The sequence below is a fragment of the Elaeis guineensis genome, chromosome 1, assembly GCF_000442705.2.
Source record: "Elaeis guineensis isolate ETL-2024a chromosome 1, EG11, whole genome shotgun sequence".
Classification (NCBI taxonomy): domain Eukaryota; kingdom Viridiplantae; phylum Streptophyta; class Magnoliopsida; order Arecales; family Arecaceae; genus Elaeis; species Elaeis guineensis.
In genome coordinates, this window is record NC_025993.2 from 168,886,958 (window position 1) to 168,909,736 (window position 22,779).

At 40.5% G+C, this 22,779-nt stretch overlaps 1 protein-coding gene across 1 annotated transcript in view; it reads left to right on the forward strand.

Moving 5' to 3' along the window:
- Positions 1–21,378: 21,378 nt before the first annotated feature.
- LOC105060193 (formin-like protein 18) overlaps positions 21,379–22,779 on the forward strand; it is a 33,463-nt gene continuing 32,062 nt past the window's right edge. Inside the window, exon 1 of the mRNA XM_073247923.1 lies at positions 21,379–21,845. Coding sequence (XP_073104024.1) covers positions 21,773–21,845 — 73 coding nt within the window. The 5' untranslated portion in view covers positions 21,379–21,772. The remainder of the gene's footprint in view (positions 21,846–22,779) is intronic.

Below are 22,779 nucleotides of genomic sequence, written 5' to 3' on the forward strand. Positions count from 1 at the left end.
GAATAGCATGGGAACTGGGAGCTAAAAATTTGAGGATTTACACTGACTCATAATTGGTGGCCGGCAAGTCAAAGGGGAATATGAAGCGTGAGAGAAAAACATGAAAAAATATCTCTCAAAGGTAAAGAGTCTCACATCCATATTTTCTAATTTAGAACTTCAACAGATACCTCGGGTGGAGAATTCAAGGGCCGATCTGCTCTCCAAATTAGCCACCTCTGCACTGGACGATCTTCCTAAATATATGTTCTTTGAAGTATTGGAAAGACCAAGCCTTGAAGACCCGATCTATGTTCTACAAATGGAAGAAGAACCCAGCTGGATCGATCCTTTTGTCCACTTCCTGAAGGATGAAATTTTGTCGGCAGACTCAAAAGAAGCCAAGAAACTTAGGCACCATATTCCTCATTATATCCTCTATGAAGGCAACCTTTATCGACGATCTCTTTCTTTACTGCTCCTCCGATGCCTCCACCCCTCTAAGGCAAATTATGCTCTTCGAGAGGCACATGAGGGGATATGCGGGAGCCATGTGGCCAGAAAGTCGCTGGCTTATAGATTACTACGACAGGAGTATTATTAGCCCAAAATGCAGGATGATGCCATCGACTTTATCAAGCATTGTGACCAGTTTCAGAAGATTGCCAATGTTCATCATCAGCTAGCCATCCCGTTAGCCCCGATTACAGCTCCTTAGCCCTTCGTGCAATGAAAAATAGACATCCTGGGTCCTTTTTCTTCAACTTTGGGACAAAGGAAGTTCCTACTCGTGATAGTTGACTATTTCACTAAATGGGTGGTGGCCGAACCTCTGGCCAGGATTACTGAGGTTTGGAAGTCCATCATTTATATGTTTGGTCTTCCACGAGTATTGATTACAGATAATGGAGGATAATTTTTTAGATCAAAGTTTGCTGAATTCTATCAAAAATGGGGCATCTTTCAGTATTTTACATCGATAGGACATCCATAGGCAAATGGTGAGGCTGAAGTCACCAATCAAATTATTTTGCGAGGGTTAAAGGTCAGGATCGATCGAGCCAAGGGAGCTTGGGTTGATGAACTCTATAGCATACTGTAGCCTACAGAACCATCCAGAGGACTCCAACAGGTGAGACTCCCTTCAACCTTTCCTTTAAAACAGAGGCCATCATACCAGTAGAGATTGGACTTCCATCATTTCGGATCGAGAATTATAGTGATGAAGCCAATATGAAAAATCTTTGGGCAAATCTAGATTTACTGAAAAAAGTTCGTGAAAAAGCACAAGTTCGAAAGACAGTTTACCAACAAAAGATGGTCTGATATTATAACTCCCGTGTCAAGAATAAAAAATTCAGAGTCAGTGACCTAGTCTTACGCCATAGCAAGATCTCTCAGCCTGTAGAATATGAAAAGTTGGCTCCTGGATGCGAAGGTCCTTACCAAGTGGAGAAAATCATTAAACCCGGAACCTACCGTTTAAAGCAACTGGATGGAACACTCTTGCCCCATGCTTGGAACTCAAAAAATCTTCGCATGTATTATAAATGATGTATCTGGTTAATAAAAATATTTCCTCCTTCCTTTTTTGAATCTTTATATTCACCAAATTGATCTCCAACCTCAGTCCGATCCTCCTTGCAAAGGAAGCTCCCACCTATTCGGTGGGAGTGCAAAGCAAAGTCCCTACATATTTGGTGGGAGTACAAAGGAAACCTCCACCTATTTGATGGGAGTGCAAAGTAAAGTTCCTATCTATTCGGTGGGAGTGCAAAAGAAGCCCCCATCTATTTGATGAGAGTGCAAAGTAAAGCTTCCACCTATTCGGTAGGAGTGCAAAGTAAAGCTCCCACCTATTCGATGGAAGTGCAAAGAAAGTCTCCACCTACTTGGTGGGAGTGCAAAGCAAAGCTCCCATCTATTCGATGGGAGTGCAAAGGAAGCCCCGACATATTTGGTGGAAGTGCAAAGCAAAGCTTCCACCTATTCGATGGGAGTACAAAGCAAAAGCTCCACTTATCTGGTGGGAGTGCAAACGAGGCCCCCACCCATTCGGTGGAAATACATAATGCTCCCGTGACATTACAAATGCCCACACTATCAAAGATCTAAGCTCTGTTATTTGCATATTTGTTGAGTTGTGATTGTATCACAAACTCCCCACATGCACCCCCCACGTTTACTCGACAATAAGACAGGAACTACTCACTAGAGAGTCGTACCCTAGGTTGTGTTAGGATATGTTGCTCTCCTGACTCCAAGCAGTAACAATTGGTTTTAAGGCCATCGGTCATGAGTTCGATCTCTGTGGAAGTCGCCGAACTCCTAACCCAGCTATTCCATACCCCCAACAAAGAACGTCTAGGATTATTCTAGTAAGGCTCGGAGGGAGGGAACGAACAATCTAAGCTAAATTGAAAAATAAGCTCTAAAAGCATCAGTGAGACTATTGCTAATAGAGTCGAAGTAAAAGCTCGTCCAAAGATAAGGCAAGATCGAACCTAAGCTTGAAATAAGATAATTTGCGAAGATAAAGACCTGAAGATCCTTCTAAAAGTCTAAAGGCCCTTATGATGGGAAGATTCTGGATAGAGCATTTTCGCCGACCTAACTTAACTAGCACAAAACAATCAAATACAATCAAAAAATAAAACTACAACAAACTAGAGTATGCAACGTAAGTTCTACCATAGTTCAAACATTATATGTATGATGATTATAAGGTAAAACATTGCGGCAAAGGCGATTATACAAATACGAGGAAAATGAAAAAAGAGAAAAAATGGGAGCTAGTATTTACTCTGCTTCGTTATTAGCTCAATGGTTTTTTCACTCACCGCCCATGAAGTCCTCACCGATCCAGTCGGGAAGCAGCACGTCATCGGCAGCAGTGGGTAAAGTCGGTACTAGTAGGCCATTGAGGGCCCCAGGGATGAGATCTCCAGGCGATGAAGACTGCGGTCCGCATTGAAAAGTAATCACGTGGCCCACTATCCATCTCTTGAAAGCACATGCTCCGCACAAATATCATTAGAGAACATCGTTGAAGCCATACCCGACCTGGGCATGGCACTGGGACAGTCCCTCAAGATTGTGGATCTGCTCTTTCCACGAGTAGGATGGCTATTTTCAACACCTCCCAAGCTAAATTTCTCCACCATTAAGTGACCCCCCTTTCTTAGATGATAAGCAGCGAGCATGGTCAGAAAGAATGGCACTTCTACTTATGGAAAAAATTTTTATCGTGCATTTGCAGTGAGAGGCACAGCCCCACCGTTCCATAGCACCCAAGATGTGGAGCTCCTCTCAAATATCCTTTCCCTTATAAAGAGAAAAGTAGAATTTAAGCATCTCACAACCACTTCTATTAACCGGTGTGTTGTGGTAACTGCCAATTAATAACAAGCTTCACTCCAGCTGTGTGCACTTAAACGTAGATGTGAGATAGCCGTGTTGTCTTGTCTCACTTTTTTCAAATTCTGAAATGACGAGCACTTAATTCAAGTACAGAGGCACAGGCGTATTACACCCTTAGGCAAAGGGGTGTTCTATATTTCTACATCAACATGTATGCAATTGTTTTCTCTCAACCTGGTAGAAGCAGTGAATGTGTTGGGCAGGGATATTAAGCCTGACCCAAAATATATTCCTACCAAATACCCAAGTAGGATTCACCTCCCATGGGATCTGTGTCACCTTAATCATCGATCCTTTGAGTTAAGTGAATCTTGCCCCCAACCCACTTACGCCTTCAGATTACTACTACCACTGTACGAACACGAGCAATGTATGATGGTGCCCAAACACATATCCAATTCATACATCAAGCCTTCAGTCCCTATTATGAATTAACCAAATTAAGATAAAATACTTCATTCATACTAGCTATGGAGTTAAAATAAAAATAATGAACAAAAAAAAAAAAAAGAAAGGGCTCGATTTTGGCCAATGAAGATTACAAGATAGGAATTCTTCCCGGTGATCTTTCGAGATCAAGAACAAGTACAATGGCTGAACTCTCCTGCTCTTCAGAACAGATCTTCAAGATATCGAGAAGACTAGTGTCTATCTTTAGGAAAAGCTTGAAGGCCTATGCTTCGCACTTCCCAAATCTAGCTCTAAAGGCTTGACGAGATGCACTGATAACCCAAGTAGCTGCTTCTCTTTGAGCAGCTTCAAGCAAAATTTTATTTTTGATCCTACCTTCGATAGTCCTTCTCCACCAGTCTGATCTGAAGCTCCACCAACTCCGATCTCTGTTTCCTGATCATCTTAAGGAGATTGGCGTTGGCCTATTTGAACGAAGTAAAATCCACTTGAAACTTACCTGACAGCTGTCATTCCTTTTCGATCGTCTGATCACGATCAACAATCCTCAACCGCTCCGAATGAAGTTCCCCCTCAAATTGCCTTATTTGTGCGGCTGATTTCCTGATGATTCTGTCCCCCTCCTCAACTAATTTATGCTTCAGCATGATGTAATCATGTAAATTTAGCCAAGAACCCTCACAAACGTGGCTCACTTCAATCGAAAGATCTTCATATTTTTTTGTCATAACTAGTAGATCTTGTTTGGCCTTGACCGCAATCTTCTTTGCCTTAGTAAGCGCCTTCTGTAATGCCCCAATCTATGGCTAGTTGGCAGCACCAACCTTATGGTTGGAGAACCAGTTCATTGCTTATGTTGATCCGGCTGAAAGTAAATGCTAAACATCAAAGGAGGCTATTCTAATAGAAAGAAGACAATACTACTGAGAAGAGAAGTAAAACTTTCATTTTTATTAATCCAAAAATTTATTTACACTGTCTAGGCATAAATAAAAATACAATAACATCCTAAGTTTTTCTGACCTCGACTTGAGCCATGGAAGGCTCCAAGGCACCTTCCGTCAGTGACGCCCCCGCTGGAGCTGGAGGCACAATGGATGATGCTGGAGCTAGAGTTATGGTGGATGCTGCTGGAGCAAGAGTCCTTTCAGCTATGTTTTCGACAGATGGTGGGATATCTACAGCAATCGCTCCAAACTCCTGCACCCCTTCAGCCTCAGCTGAAGCCGAACCCTCTTCGGCTTCTACTTCTCTGACGGCTCCTAGAAAAGCCAAGTCGAGACCAGAGAAACGTTCTACGACCTTGACCAAGCAATCCTTTTTAACCAGAGCATATGCCTCGAGGGCGAAATCCACCTTAATTTTGGAAAGCTTTGTGAATTCCCAAAAGGTCTCCACAGCTAGCTGCCCTTCTTCGATGACTTATCTTTCCATCTTTTTTTGATCTCGAGGAATTCGGCTTGTATTGCCCGACGTCTCTCCTTCTCCGCAGCCAAGTCGGCTTCGATCCTTTTTTTGTTCTCCTTCTTGTCTACCTTCATCCTCTCCAGTTCATTCCTCAGGTGATCAGCTTCGGCCTCGACAGTCTTTAACTTTTCGTGTATCTCAGCAAGCTTTGACTATGCTTCTCTCACCAAGATGATAAAGGCTGCAATCTGATGCCCCAGCTAAACCAATCAAATTCGATCAGTAAAAATATAAAGAGGCAAAGAAAGGATTCAGAAGAACTCACCTGAACTAAGAAAGATATTGATTCCTTCTGCTGCAATCCGAGACTTTATTGTTCAACCCTCAAAATATCAGGCCCGTGTAGCATCCCCTTCAAAGCCCTTCGGACATTCTTATAATCCTTAATGATAGCATTGTTGGGGACTCTGGCTAAGTATTCCCACTGACCCATCCGATCAGGAGAGCGGGTTGACATCTCCCCTCCTTGGGGGGTAGGAAGGACTCCCAGATCGGGGATATCAACTTCTGGGGATGGCATGGGGCGAGTATGGGTTGATGGTGGGGGCATTGAAGGTGCTCTCCCGGCACTCACTTTGATGGATTATGGTTTCTTCGTAACTCTCACTACGATTGGGAGGGCCCCCTTTCTCTTTTGCTGTCGCAGGGCATCTCCTTTTCGAAGCACATCGATTTTTTCCGACCTCATCTTTATATTATCCGATAGTTAACAAATTAAAAAAATTAAATAAAAAAAAATAAGGGTTGACCAAACTGACCTCCAAGGACAGCTAAACTTAGCCTACCATGGAAGAGGGCTGATTCTGACAGCAGATCCTTCACAAAAGGGATCTTATACTCCTACAATATCTCAGAACTATGAAGATCCTACTTCTCCAGCTTCAAGACATCGAATACAGCCTCCCTTGGCCGATCTCAGTTCGATAATATTAAAGACTCCAGAGAAGGGTCTGAAACAAAGAAAAACCGCTCCTTCCATTCGTTGACGGAGGTAGAAGCCTCCTTTATTAGGGTGGAGGCACCCTTCGAAGGAGAAATGTACCACCAATCTATAGTACATCTCTTTAGGATAAAGAAAAATCAAAATGGAAAAATCGAAGGATGGACATCGACCAAAGAACAAGCAACCATGAATTCGATGATGAAGCAGAAAGAGTTGGGGACTAGAGAACAAAGAGAGAGGTTGAAGAAATGAAAACATCTACTATAAAGGGGTGCACAGGCAACTGAAGCCCGATCCAAAATGATTCCTTATAAAGACCGATCCACCCCACAGGAGGATTGCCAATCCTTTTGCTAGCACTTGGGGATTCAAGCTTGAAGGAAGCAGGAATCCTATATCGAGCTCATATTAGATCCGAATCTTTTGGACCTAGCATAGATTCGATTGTGTCCGGTGCAAAAGTTGACTCGCTTTCACATCCGACACTGTCCCCCTCGATGCTTTCACCTAGTGTCAAAGAACGTCTTGAGGACCAGCTTCTGCTGGAGTCCTTGGTGCCGGCCATTGAGAATCAAAGAAAGGATAAAAACAAAAAAGGAAAGGTAGTGGGAAGAAACGAGAACCCATCTGTCAACTAAGGCAAAGGAACAAAAGAGGAAGTCACGTATGCCAAACACCCTTCCTTTAAAAACTAACCACCATCCAAAATTTGAAACCTTCAGTGAATAATAGCCGTGTAGCACCTGTCGTCTCTCCATTGGCTAGCGCAAATCGATAAACGGCTCATTATGAGGAACTCCAAAAATGAAGCGTGCCGCTCTTTGAATTTTATGAAGATCGATTCCTTCTTCCTTAGCCTTTAATGACTAGATAATGTAGCGGCCTCCCTTTTGAAAAATATCTCCCTGACTCCGAATAGGTGCGCATCCTCTACTATTTGCTATACTCCCATCCTCTGAATCGCTTAAGCTTCAGACTCGGGAGTAGAAGGCATATGTTGGAGGGTAACACTTTGATCATCGTAGAATGACGAAGGAAGTTTTGATGTACTTAGTACTGTTTGAATCTCTTTGATGATTGACCTCGAAATCAGTCAGCTGGACATTCCAAAGGAACACCTATAAGAAGAAGAAATTGAGATAATACTCACTGTTGGAGGGAAGAATCCTCTTTAATGTTGAAACCCGCCTTCGCCAATCGTTGAGTGGAGCCGATCTCTAAGGGGTTTGACTGCACTATGCCTGTTTCGATCTCCGCTTGGGGGTCAAGCTGAGGGACAACGGACGATCCTCCCCCCATAGGCCTGATAGACCTCACCATCCAGTCATATCACTCTACTCATCGGTCGTATGCCACATCGCCTCACTGTCTCTTTCACAACCCACTGTGTGCCCAGTGAGTTTATGATCAGTGTCAGAAGTATTTAAGTATATCCTCTGCCATCTAATATGATGGGACATCGAGGAAGTGCCCCTTTGTTCTTTCAACCTTGATCCTAGTCTCTTCCTTTTTTGGAGGAGCATTAATAAAGTTGCGACATCAATCTCTATCTCGGTGATCGATTTAGGTATCCTACTGATCCATATGCCAGCCAATCCATTCTAAAGTAACCACCTAAACATCAGGTTTAAGGCCAAGGAAAGCCCGATGGTGGCATTATTCCTAAAAATTCTTGGCCGATCCTCACTCTTAATCGGACCAAAAATCTTTTACTATTACAACATTTTCGAAAAGGCTGGCCCCTATTGTGCTGACCCTCTGAATAGAACTCCGTAGTGAATCATTCGATGCTCGTGCCCCTATCATCGAATCTGATCTCTATCAGTCTATGGTTGGCGAACCCGAACGAGGTAGTCGGTTCTCCTCTAATCGATTTTTTTAAATAATGGATCTCTGATAGTCCCCAGACTTTGACATCAGAGGAAGGATCGGACATCGGACATCAGCTAATTCTCTTGAAGGCAAGTCAAAGGATCACTTGTAATTTTTGGTTAAAGCACATCAAGTCAGGATACATCACCGCCATCTCACTCACCGCCCATATGTCTATTCAACCCAAGTGATATCTCTTTCCCTGTTGGCAACACGTTAAGCCAAAAATCCACCTATGAATGACATATGTGATGAAATCTGTACGGCTAATCATTACTAATCTCCCTATAAATAGAGATAAAAAAAAGAGTGTCATTTACGCCCCGCATATGCTCAATACCCCCTGTGCTCTCCTACAACTTCTTCTCTTTCTCCTCTGTTATGTCAGATTTCTGATTTGACCATCGGAGGGTCATCGCTGGGACCAACTCCGATTGAGATTTATTTTGTAAGAATGCCGCTCCGATGGTCCCCAGCTTATTTCAGTCGTATCCATGTATAGTTGGAAATCTTCCGCAACACCTACTATGGAACATGGAAATGGGGGCACAAATCCTTCCTTCTTTTTTTTTTGGGTAAGAATCCTTCCTCTTTTTTTTGGCAAATATAGGTGGCACCTAGAATTAAAGTTTTTTGGTGGAAGGTGATATGGCAAATGGTACCCTACAAGATTTATTTTACTTAGATAAGGATGCTCAGTCTAAGTATCGTTAACTGTGGCTTTTTTGATAGATTGGAGGACACAGAGCATGTTTTGGTCACTGCAATAATGCTAGGACTACATGGGGTCGTATTCTTCACAAGGTTGGTGCTTTTCGATCCTTTTGACTCTTTAAATGTTTTGGTAACATACTTCATGCAATGTGGTTTGTCAGCATTTGCCGTTAATTATAGTTTGTGGTGCTTGGATGCTTTGGTGGTCCGGAAACAAGAGCGTTTAAGAGCACTAATTCTAATCGTGAGCATATTGCCAGTCAAGCTATTAGATTGGCTTTTAAATTCTCTGATGCCATGTTGGATGCTCGAACAAAAAATTAGTGATGGTGGGATATTTACAGCTCCAATAGCTCCCTTTTAATGCCTCCTTAGGTGAATTGGATGCCCCCACCCTTTGGGTTGCTAAAAAGTTAATTTACTTGGCTCCATTGGAGACCACTGAGGAGATGATGGACTTGTGGTAAGAGAGCATTATGGCTGCATTCTTGTAGTTGGTTTGAGGAACTTTCCAATAACTTTCATTCCTTCAGTAAAGTTAAGGGCTACTTGGGAAGGACTCACCTGCTACTATTATGGCCCTTAGTGCTAAAAGAATTATTTTGGAGGGTGATTCCATCACAGTAATCAACTGAATTAAAGATCACAAGCGGCCAAAATCCTCTAAATCCTTTACTTAGAGATATTCATCTTCTTATTACTATATTGGAGGTGTTTAAGGCTGAGCATATTTATCCTGAGGCTAATTCTGTGTAGATTGTTTGGCTAGTGGGTGTTGGGGTAATTGAATCTACTCTCCTCGATTCATAGTCGACAAACTCGACTTTTAGTCAGTACGACAAGTGGAACCTCCGACTATCAATCGGTTACACTGACATATAGTCAGAGATTCTTGATCAATTTCTGCCCAGACCAAATCAACCATGATGACTGCAGATTAATCGGTAGTCCAGAATAATCAACCGATGACCAGCCAAAATATCATATATACCGACATACAATCGATACATCAAGATTACCGACATATAGTCAGTGCACTCGGACTATCGATATAAAGTCGGTATATCAGAAACTGTCAGTATAGAAAGTATATAACGATCATATACCATGATCATTAGAGGGCCTTAACTGCCCATCCTACAATCACATAGTGCCAGAATAAGCGGGATCCACATGTATAATCGTTACAAATGGTTACCAGTAAATTATCTATAAAAGGAAGGCAAATGAACAGCTTTGGTAAGACACTTCTGGGTTGATACTCTATCTCTTTGAATATTCTATCTGCTGTTCACCCCTCTCCACTGATTTAAGTATTGAAGGATCTCCGTCAGACATAATTTCGATCTATGGACTTCTTTTGTAAATTGCTCTTCGTCGAAGCTAGATGCAACAAGGGATTGGATGCAATAGATTGGCATGCTAGGTAGGGGATTGGCAATAAAATAAAAAAAATGATAAAAATAAGAGCTCAAAATAACTCCACTGGCTCCGTCAGATAATCTTTCCATTGAGAAGACCTCCCTCCTTTACCTCAATGGCAGAATCCAGTTTTTTACGTCCCGTTATCACTACAGATGTCCAACTTGCTGCTTTAATGCAGTAAATGAAAGTACTGGCAGAGGCAGTGCATAATCTTTAGTAGCAATAGATACACCAATAACAGCAACCGATGGCAGAGAAGTCGACAGCGCATACAATGCTATCCAGGCATAGTCATCATGCTTTGCGATGATCTCTTTCTCTATCCCCAGAACTACGACCATCTCGACATTCTCACCATGTCGAGCCACCATCTTCTTGGCACTCTAACCGTACCGCCCGTCATTCACGACAATCTCCTTCTCCTTCGCATGGACATAGCATCAAGAAGGGGAAGAGACTGCACTCACCTTCAACTTCTCAATCCTCAAATTCTTCAGAGGACTCTATCTCTAGATTCTTCTATCAATGGTGGCTCGACGATTACGAGTACAAGTTTAAGAAGATCGACCGTCAATTCGCACAACTCCAAGTGGATGGTTGAGGATCCTCCAATGATCTTGACTTCCACATTGCTCAGCTTCTCTTTCAGTGTATCTTGAATAAGCCGATCTCATCTTGATTTAAGATGCCACAGATGGAGCCATATGATGGCTCCATCGATCCAATTGACCATCTGGAGAGCTACAAGACTCTCATGATAATTCAGGAAGCAACCGACGTCCTCTTATGCATTGACTTCACAGCTACCATTCAGAGGCTGCTCGAGCCTGGTATTTTGGGTTCCAACCGAAGAGCATAAATTTTTTTGAGCAGCTTAAATATTTATTCGTAGCCCACTTCAGCACCAGCTGAAAGGTGCCACGAACATCTGACAGTCTCTTCTCCATCAAGTAAGATGAGGGAGAGACACTGAGAGACTTTATGGTGGTTTTAATGCTGTCACACTTGAGGTCAGGGACCTCAATGAAGATATGACCATCTTGATCATGAAAAGATATTTGAGGGGATCCAGATTCACTTACTCCCTCAATAAAACTCTCCCTTGGATTTATACTGAACTTTTGAAGCATACGTATAAGTATATTCATGTAGATGAAGGTGCTTCTAATCGGCATCAAATAGAAGGAAAATGTTAGAAAAAGAAATGAAAGAAAAGTGGAGCTCCGATCGAATCAAGTCGGCCAACAACCAACAAGGGAGCTTCACCCCGTCAATAGAATCCAAGGTCGAATCATTACAGTAGTAGGTATGACTCCTATACTCCTCTTTCTGCTCTCCGTATGCAGATTCTAATAAAGATTGCGGGAGAGGAGTACCTTCATCACCCCCATTAATGAAAGCACTACCAAGGAGCCATGATAAAAAGAAGTATTATTGGTTCTATCGTGATCTTGGTTATGATATCGAACAGTGTATTCAACTCAGAGATGAGATAGAAGCCCTAATCCGATGAGGCTATCTCAAAAAATTTTGATGAGACCATCTGACTCATCTTCCTACCGACGACAACCTTAGCCACAACTTGAGGAAGCAATCGACAATCGCCCAACGACAGAAGTTATCAACATGATTTTTGAGCAATCGAAAGACTGGAGGGTGACTTCTCTGCAAAGAAACCAAGACTTGATAATAATGTAATCTTCTTTTTGAATAATGATGTTCAAAAAATACAGACTCTCCACAATGATGCTGTCGTCGTCTCAATGACGATAGCAAATTATGATGTAAAAAGAATCTTGATAGAGAATGAAAGTTCAAATGATATTTTATTTTACTCGATTTTTTTTGAATGCTACTACCGACTGACCAACTCAAAAGAGTCTCAATGTCATTAGTCAATTTCACTGAAGATACAATCAGTGTGAAAGAAGAAATTACTCTCTTACTAACTGCAGAAATAGATTCACAACAGAGCACCGTCCTCTTGATATTTACAGTCATCCGAATTTCTTTGGCTTACAATGTCATACTTAGACAATTCGGACTTATAATGTATTAAGAGTGGTGATGTCGACATATAATTTACTGATCTGAATCCTGACAAGGAGTGAAATTAGAGAAATGCATGGAGACCAACAACTAGCCCGAAGCTGCTTTATGATTTTTGCTGAGAACAGTAAGCCTGAAGACCTTCTGTCAGTTGACAAGTGGATCAGAGAGAAAATGAAGAAAGAGGTGAGCCAGCTGAGCAACCGATTTCGATCCCACTAAAAGAAGATGATCCTACAAGAATAGTTCAAATTGGATCGCAAATATCTGATCCAGAGCAAAAATAGCTAATGGACTTACTAAGAACAAACATCAATATTTTTGCTTGATCAATAACCGACATGTCAAGAATTTCTCTGAAAGTAATAACTCATCGATTAAATATCGACCCCAAAGTTAGATCGGTGGGGTAGAAGAAAGGTATTTCATCCCTAAAAGATCAAAGATCATCGATGAAGAAGTTGATAAGCTCCTCGCAGCTGACTTTATAAGAGAAGCCAACTATCTAGATTGGCTCACCAATGTAGTAATGTCATGAAAGGCCAATAAAAAATGACGAATCTGCATTGACTATATCAATCTAAATAAAATTTGTCTAAAAGATAGCTTTTTCTTACCAAAGATCGATCAACTAGTCGATGCGACTTCGAGACATCAACTTCTGAGTTTCATGGATGCCTTTGCGGGCTATAACTAGATTCAGATGGCACCTGAAGATAAGGAGCATACTGCATTTACAACCAACAAAGGTATCTACTACTACAAAGTTATGTCATTCGATTTAAAGAATGTCAGAGCGACTTATCAATGATTAGTCAATAAAGTATTCAAGACATAAATCAGATGTAACATGAAAGTCTACGTCGATGATATGCTGGTAAAAAATATCGAAACTTCTAATCATATTCAAGACTTAGAAGAAGCCTTCAATACACTTCAATAACATCGAATAATGCTAAATCTGACCAAGTATGTATTTGGAGTGACAATCGAAAATTTTTTTGAATTTCTTATATCGCAATGAGGAATTGAAACTAATCTGGAGAAGATAAAAGCCATCATCAACATGAAGCATCCCAACTCTAAAAAAGAGATACAACAACTCAATGAAAGGATCGTCACACTTAGCTGATTCATTTTAAAGTCGGCAGAAAGATGTCTGTCCTTCAAGATTTTGCGACAAACAAAAAATCTTTCACGATCAAATGAGTATCAACAATCTTTCAAAGATCTAAAAAAATATCTGACATCTCCCCCACTACTCACAAAATCAAAGATGGGAGAAATATTTTATCTTTACTTGGCGACCTCCACAGAGATAGTCAATTCGATATTTGTCTGAGAGGAAAAAAATTAGATTCAACGATCAATTTATTATGCCAATAAAGTACTCCATAATGTCGAAATACAATATTCAAGAGCGAAAAAGATGATCTACACTCTGATCATATCAGCACAACGACTTCGACCGTATTTTCAGACACAGTTAATAGTCATCTTGATAAATTAATCCTTGAAGGTGATTCTATACCGACCTGATCCTCCGATCGAATGGTGAAGTAGGCAATTAAACTCAGCGAGTTTGATATTCAATATCATCTACGACCATCGATGAAGATAAAAGTTTTAGCTGACTTTATCGTTGAGTGTACTGTGTCCGATGATAAACTTGATGACAAGTCGAAACAAATCGAAGATTTTGAGGCCGAATTAGCATCGATATGGGTGTTATATGTTGATGGAGCATCCAACGCTCAAGAGAGTAGAGCCAGCCTCATCTTCACCAATTTCGAAAGGATCGTGACGAATATGCCCTTTGGTTAAATTTTAAAGAATCAAATAATCAAGTTGAGTATGAAGTCCTTTTAGCTGGCTTGAAAATTATCAAAGAGCTCGACATAGACAATTTCAAGGTCTTCATCGATTCACAACTGATCACCAAATGGATCAAGGGTGAGTTTGAAGCCTAAGATCCGATTATGATGAAGTACCTTTAAAAAGTAAAATATCTTACATCAGCTCTCAGATATTTTGAGATTTCTCACATTCTGAGGATGAAAAATTCTCGAGCTGATGCACTTTCTCAACTTGCAACTACTTCATCCAACTTATTCAGTCAAACATTCATCGAATATCTCGAATAGTTGAGTATCGATAGGGTTGATGAATTGCTACAAATAAATGATGAATCAAATTGGATGGATCTGATCATCCAATACTTGGCCGACGAAACTTTATCCAAAAATCCTTCAGAGGCCAAACAACTAAGATGGATGGCCTCACAATATATTTTGATAAATGGATAACTTTACAAGAGGTCATTCTTCCTTCCATTACTGAAATGTCTGAGACCTACAAATGTCGACTATGCTCTCTGATAAGTTCATGAAGAGATTTATGAAAATCACTTGAAGGATAAATCGTTGGCTTATAAAGTTTTACGACAAAGATATTATTGGCCCATCATGAAGAAAGATACAACTGAGCTTGTCCGAAGGTATGAACTATGTCAGAAATATACCAACATACAACATCAACCGACTTACCAGTTGACATCAATCATTGCACTATGGCCATTTTTACAATAAGGAATCGACATACTTGATCCGTTCCCTCCAACATCTGATCAGAAAAAATTTTTAGTGGTCGCCATAGATTATTTCACCAAATGGATGGAAGTCGAACCCCTAGCGTAGATCACTAAAAGTAAGATAGAAGACTTCATCCAAAAATTAATCATATGCAGATTCGGTTTGCCATATATCATCATCACCGACAATGATCAATAATTCGACAATCAGAACTTTAAAAAGTTTTATGCGAAACTTCATATTACATACAAACTCATTTCTATCGGTCATCCACAATCTAACGGTGAGATAGAGATGGCAAATCGAACGATTCTATATGGTCTCAAAATCAGATTGAATGAAGCCAAAGGCCTCTAGATGGAAGAATCATATCCGCTTTTATGGGTATATCGGATAACTCCTCGCATACCAACAGGAGAATCGTCATTCAACTTGATTTATGGGATGGAAGCAGTGATCCAACTGGAGATTGGATTGCCATCAATGAGAGTCGAACAGTATATCGAGTCAAGTAACTTCAAATGTCGAAGAGCCACTTGGACTTACTCTCAGAGGTTCAGCAACAAGCTCAAATTCGGATGGCAGTATACCGACAGAGAGTAGCCCGGTACTACAATGCAAAAGTCAATCTAAAAATTTTTCATTCAAGAGATTTGGTCTTAAGGAAGATAGAAATTTCAAAACCTTGGGACCAAAAAAAATTATCGTCAAATTGGGAAGGACCCTATAGGGTGATCGAAACACTTTGTCCGGATGCATATCGACTAGAGACTCTCGATAGAACAATTATTTCTCGAACTTAGAATGTCGATAATTTGAAAATGTATTGTGAAAATGTATTGTCAGTAAAGTTGTTCGCATATGCAACACACTTGAAATAGAATAATCAGATTTCAACTTTTCTTCAATATTCAGTTATCTACAAAAATGATATTAGATCGATGAATAATCGGTTAATATATGCCGATCCCATCTCGGTCGGACAATTGTGAATACCGACTCAAGTCAAATGACTACTCATACCGATTTAGCTACGGTTAAGTGGAATAGTATGCTGATTCAACTATGGTTGAACGGAATAATAAACCGACTTGACTTTGATCAGTCGAAGGATATTCAGCTAACTTCCATCTATCAAATATTTAGAAAAATCTATACCTAAAATTTAGTCGATTGACGCTCGACTATACTTGAAAAAATTTGCACCTACAATTCAGTTGGCTAGTATCCGACTAACAGGTAAATTCTACAACTTGAATTATCAATTGGCATTTGGTTATCTGACTGATACTCAACTATATCAGCAATAGTGAACATCAAGTTTTAAAAGGTGACATATAAGGAATTCCATGCTTTGAAAATCTTCAACACTTGAAAAAATTTTCTTTTTATTCATGAGCAAAAGGGTTACAAAATTGGACCTAAAAGTCTGATTACAAAAGTAAGTTAAACTATTGTCCGAGTACAAAAAAAAAAATATCTACATCGATCACCAGTTGGTCTCTTCCTCGACTATGTCAGTAGCCATTGCAGCTCCGATCTCATGGCCTTCAATAGTAGCCGACTCCGGTATAGCTTTCTTCATAACTGGAGCAGACTCTAGTACAGTCGGTATAGCTTCCTCAGTCGGCACTACTCCTTCGGCAACTTCTTCTTCTTCCAGAGGAGGGGCAGGGATACTGCTCAGATTTAAGTTTGAGAATAATTTTCCAACCGCATCCCTGCCATCTTCATAGCCGACACAGTAAGAGGCATAGCCACTCTCGAGGATTTTATTTTTGAAGTTTTCAGATTCTTTGTAATCCTCGATGGCTTGCTCCTACACTCAACTAAGAGCATCCTTGGCCGACTATGCTTCCTCCTTAGCGAAAGTCGACTCTGCATCGGTCAGTGCCAACCTTGCTTCGATGGCCTGATACTTCTTTTTTTCTTCCTCCAACTCTTTAGTGCAGCCATCATGTTCCTTCCGGAGCTGATTAACTTCATACTTCTTCTTTTTAATTCGGGACTCTTGAGATTTGATGGTTTGCTGTGTCGATTCTAACTCGGCACGGGCCGACTACAACTTGCCCTTTGCTGATTCTAATTCGGCTCTTACTGACTCCAATTCCACCTTCATGCAAGAGTTCTCCTCTTGGTACTTTTTCTCTCCCTCAGTCGTCGCCTGGAGCCATTCAGTGGCCGTGGCTTTCTCGACGTTCATGGCCCCAACTTTCTCCATCCACATTCGATGAAAGTCGGTAATTTTCTGATATCCACTCTCCAATACCTGTATGTCACGTGCTAGCTGAAAAGAAAAGAAGACAAGTCAGATGAAGTTAAAAAAAAAAGAAAAGAAGAGTAAAGTATCGACTTACACTGAGCATCATCGGATAAAAAGATAAAAATATTTTAGATACTGTCCGATCCTTTCTGTTCTTCTTATCAATCGAAAGAAGAGCAACCTCGATGAGTCGCTTAGCCAATTTTGGGTTGGCCAAGGCCAACTCACCTGCAGGGATTCGAACATCGAAAACTGTTGTGAAGCCCGTCAATGACCCATCATTAGCCAAAACAACTGGTGCCTTCCCCCACTCTCCAGTAGGTGGTCGCTCGCTTGAAGCCACCATCCATTCGGACGTTGAGGGTGTTCGAGATAATGTTAGCCCAATTGAAGGTGCCCGAGTTACCGTCAGCACTGCAGTAGCCGATTTTGATTCGGGTACTGGCGCAGTTTCTATTCGACCCCCCATCGATGAGACTATGGTTAGTATTGTCTTTGTCGGTATTGGTATGATGATAGTGACATCATCATCTTTATTTGATTCTCCTCCAATAGGCGGTGCGTCAACTGATGGAAGTACTGTTGGAGCTGATGGCCCAATGACAGGTTCAGCTTTCGGGATGACTACCAATGGAGTGTCGATCTCTTTCACTGATGTCGACTGTGTCTCAACTCGACTCTTCTTCAGTGCTCAGGATGATCCGGCACCAGTCACTGCTCTCTTTTTAGTGGCATGCTGTCGAATATCGATGGCTGAAACTCGCACCGTTGGTCCCATAGCTACAATCAAAAGGCAAAACAACTCCGTTACAAAGTTTGAAGATAAATGAAAAGTATAATAAAAAATCGATCAAGCTATACCTAGGGAAGTCATCGGACTAAGTTCGACATCGTAGAGAGTTTGCTTCATCAATAGCTCTCTTTGTACGAAGACTTTCATATCTTTTAGTCGGAGAAAGTCTTCCCGATCGATGACTTCGATCTAACTATGTTCATTGGGGCTTGTTCGTGAGTCTCTTCAGGAAGAAAGGAAGCCCCAAGGTGAAGAAGAAGAAATAAAAAAAATTAATTCTTCCACCCGTGGTGGATGAAGGAAGGCCAGAAATAAAAAATAGATCCTTTCTCGAGTTGAAGAACCACCAACCCTTAACTTTTGGATGAGGACGAAGAATGAAAAAAGCACAAAAAAGAGAAGGCCAAGGGTTGGTCGGGATCATGTGACACAACAAGTCAAAACTGATGATTAATCGAATGGAATTCAAAGCTAACTAGGTAGGACAAAGACAGTAATAATCAAAAAGATTTCGGACAAACTCCGAAATCGAAAAATGAAGACCAATTCGAAGGTCCTCCATATAAATTACTATCTGATCCAGAGGATCCGACCATCTAGATCAAGCGTAAAAAGCTAAAATTGCTCCGAAATACGATATTGTTCCTGGAGCCGATCAACATTAGATCCGGATAAGAAAGAAGCTTCTATGTCCGAATCCAAAGGAGAATCGTCAATTGGATCACCTGATTGACTATCCCGAGAAGGTTTATCTACTCTAACCCTTCTTACTGCTATTAGCCATCGAAAATGGTAGGAAAAGAAATCGAAGAAGACTAGAAAGGAAGAGAAGAAAGAGAAGCCTAATCTGAAACTAAGGGATGACCTGGAGACCATGAAAATACAAAGAAGAAGACTCCTAGACCCCTGAAACTCTTAACACTCAGAGCAAAACCCTTGTTTGTAGGAGAATGACAAGCAGAGATGTAGAAAATCTAAATGAAAGCGACATTATATATATATAGAGCCCGTCAATGGTCGGGATGGATTTGTTCAAATCAAGATTATCTCAGATTTTGATACGTAGCTACATCAAAATCGATCATTGATCGGATGATTCGATGCACTTATTGTCTGATTGTGCCACATCATCTCTATCCACATGAACGGTTAAAAACCAATAACAACTGAACGTATGGCAAAAATCTACTAGTCAGAATCAAATCGATTAGATCGTTCGGCCGTCTCATCATCTTTTCAAATCGACATCCCAATGATGGCCTTATGATTATCAAAATGACAAAACGACCGGAGATTTTTTGATTTTTGAAAGAATCATTAATGTCTGCAGCTGAATCGAAGCTCGAGATAATACGTGACAACTCTCTTCGTCCAACATGTCAAGCTATGTGTCAATCCACGTGTTAAGTACTTTGAACTTGAGAGTGAGGAGCAACTGTTGGGGCAATTGAATCTATTCCTTCCGATTCATAGTCGGCAAACTCGACTTTCAGTCATTGCGATAAGTGGAACCTCCGACTATCAATCGGTTACACCAACACATAGTTGAAAATCTCGATCAATTTCTATTCGAGATCAAGTCAACCATGATGACTGCTGACTAATCGATATTTCAGAATAATCAATTGACGATCGGCCAAAATATCATATATACCAACATACAATCGGTACATCGAGATTACCAACATACAGTCAGTGCACTTGGACTACCGACATAAAGTCGGTATATCAGAAACTGCCAGCACAAAAAGCGTATGACGGCCACATAACATGATTATTAGAGGGCTTTAACTGTCCATTCTATAATCATATAGTGCTAGAATAAGCGGGATCCATATGTATAACCATTACAAACGGTTACGAGCAGATTATCTATAAAAAAGAGGTAAATGAACAGTTTTGGTAAGATGCTTCTGGACTGATACTCTGACACTTTGAATATTCTATCTGCTGTTCATCACTCCCTACTAACTTAAGCATCAGAAGGTTCCCATCGGACATAATTCTAATCTGTAGGTTTTTTTTGCAGATTACTCTTCGCCGAAGCTAGACACAACAAGAGATTGGCTGCAACAGTGGGGAATGTAATTTAGATATTAATGTAGACTCTAAAATCCATCTTGAATTAAGATTATTGTTGTGGATTTTCTCATTTTTGAAGATGATAGTTTATTTATTTTCTTGCTAATTATTTTTCTTTGTTTATTTCACTTTTCTCCATTGTTAATTTATTAAAAAAAAGAATCTTTGCCACTTGTGTTGGCAGTAGACATGTAGATTCCTAAGGGATAGATATAGTCTGATGAAATGAGGTCCAGTGCAAGAGAGAAATGGATGTGGCTTCCTCCTGTGTTTGGCTGAGGTTGTGAGAGAAAAGATGGATAGAATTGAAAAGATGGATTGTTTCTACCCATCATTCAATTTAAAAAATCTTATGATGAATAAAAAAGAGATGTTGTCTATATACCCTAGCTACCAATTTATATCATTCCAATTTGAGAGGATTTAAAAGAATACAAGGAAGAATGGATGGAAATATCTACATTATCAAAATTATCATTCATTAATTTTTTGACAAAATTTTGATATTTTTTTTTATTAAAAGATTTCTTCATAAAAATATTATATAAATATTATCTATTTTTTTTTTTTAATTTTTTTTATGCCTAATAGGTCCTTTAATGATTTATCAAACATGAAAGAGGACAGATGGAACGCCGAGTCATCCTCTCCTCCATCTATCATTCTTTCCTCATCCATCCTCCTTCTAGCCCAATTTTTGTACCAAACGATCCCGTTCCGATCGTAGAGTAACTAGGGCTTGAGATATTGCTGACAAAAAACCCTGAAGACAAAAAGATTACTTTAAGCAGACTGCCGACAAAGATTAACTCCTGAACTATTCGATCAGCTCACCAAACTTCCTGATTTCCGCGAGGATATAAGGGCTACAGCCTCTAACAGCAAAATATAGATCCTGAGCATCCATTGCCTCAGTAAATCACACAGATCGAACAATTTGATGGTGCAGATCGATTTGATGGGAGTCATCAGTCACCATCTCATCCCTAATTGTTTTTGGGCAGGCTTTTGGTCCCACGGAACCTGGGCCAGTACCGAACCGGCTCAAGCTGTCTCCGGTCTAGGAGCTAGAACGGAAGACACATTGCTGATCACAGGGGTGGGTTACAGTTAATTTAAGGACCGGCGAACCGAGTCTGGACCGGAGGTGTATGGAGCGGTGACCGTACGCGCGTTCACTGCTTTGTTACCCCCTTCCCCACCCAGTTCCAATTGGCCAATCTACTCCTTATCATTGCTATCTTAGAGGACGTCCTTCTCGCGGCGCACGTGCCAGAAGGAGACTAGAAAACAAAAAGAGACAATGAGAGCAAAATTAGAGAGAGAGAGATAACGGTAGCGTAGCAAGAATCAAACGTCATCACCGTCTCCGAAATCAAGAAGACAGCGAGAGGGGAGAGACGATACCGAAATTCTCAGATATTCTCCCCTATTTTCCCATTTCCTTTTCCTTCCTTTCTCTTTCTTGATCACGGAAAAGGTCCAATTTTTCTCTCTTATCCGAAACAAAATCGCAAGAAACGACGGCAAAAAAAAAAAAAAAAAAATCGATGGGAAAAAGAAGTGGGAAGCGCCGGCATTAGAAAGAAAGAAAGATTTCTTTAGGTCGCTGCAAGATTTATGCTTGGTTTCTGGATCAAACTGAGGGATCTCCAACGCGCCCTGCTGGTATTGCGAATCTAGTTCAGCTGGCTCGAGATCTTCTTCTAGGGTTTTTAGCTGGGGTTCTAGGCTGTTGGATTTGATTCGGTTGGATCTGTGGAATGGCGTTGTTTCGGAAGTTCTTCTACAAGAAGCCGCCCGACGGGCTCTTGGAAATATCGGAGAGAGTTTACGGTATGTTGCCAATTTCCATACTATCTGATAAAGTTTCCATTTTTCTTTTTTGATAAGATAAAGTTTCCTTTGGTTACTGATGTGTTGTGTTATATATGACTTCTTGTCTTTGAATAGCTTTTTGCTTGATCAAAGATTGAACCTTTCCTGCCAATTTCTATACTTTCTGATAGATTTTCTTTTGCTGGTCGCTCGATTTTCGCTGATATGTTGCTTTACGTGAATTATTGTCTTTGGGTCCCTGTCTTTTTTTTTTCCTCAAAAAAAAAAAAAAAAATCAAAGATGACATCCTTTTTGCCTCATATAGAACTCTTTTTTTTTTTCCTCTGTTAGAATATTATTGTTCATTAGGAGATTTATAGTTCTTGTGTAATGTAGTCCATTGGTGAGGATAAGGCCTCCCCCGACCTTCTTTCATTCTCTTTCTATCTATTATATCAGAGAAGAACCCATCAAAAGATCCCAAATTTCAACTATATGGAAAGGAGGGCATGTCACTGTCCATCTTTTTTCTGTTCTGATAAAAAAGAGAAAAGGAGAGAAGAAGCTGATTGGGTAGTTTGGGTTTCCACCCAGGCGTTGCTTCTTAAAATTGCAGACTTGTGTTGTTAAGTTCTAGGTCGTTCTCCTCATACCTTGTGTTGCATTAAGCAGAAAGTTGAATTGTAATCTGCAGGGTTTCTTTCTCCTTTCTCTTATATTGTTCTCTTAGATAGAAATAAAAATGTGCTTTCTTTTGTGGAACACACCATGCCTAGCAACAAATATATCAGAATATTTGATTCACTGTCTATAGCATGTGCCACACCAAGCAACAAACATATCAAGATCAAATCTAGTATGCTGCTAACTACTATGGCCACATACATGATGGGGCTAATCAGTAGGTAATTTGAATAATGAAAAGGTACTCAAAATCTTGCTCTATTGGGG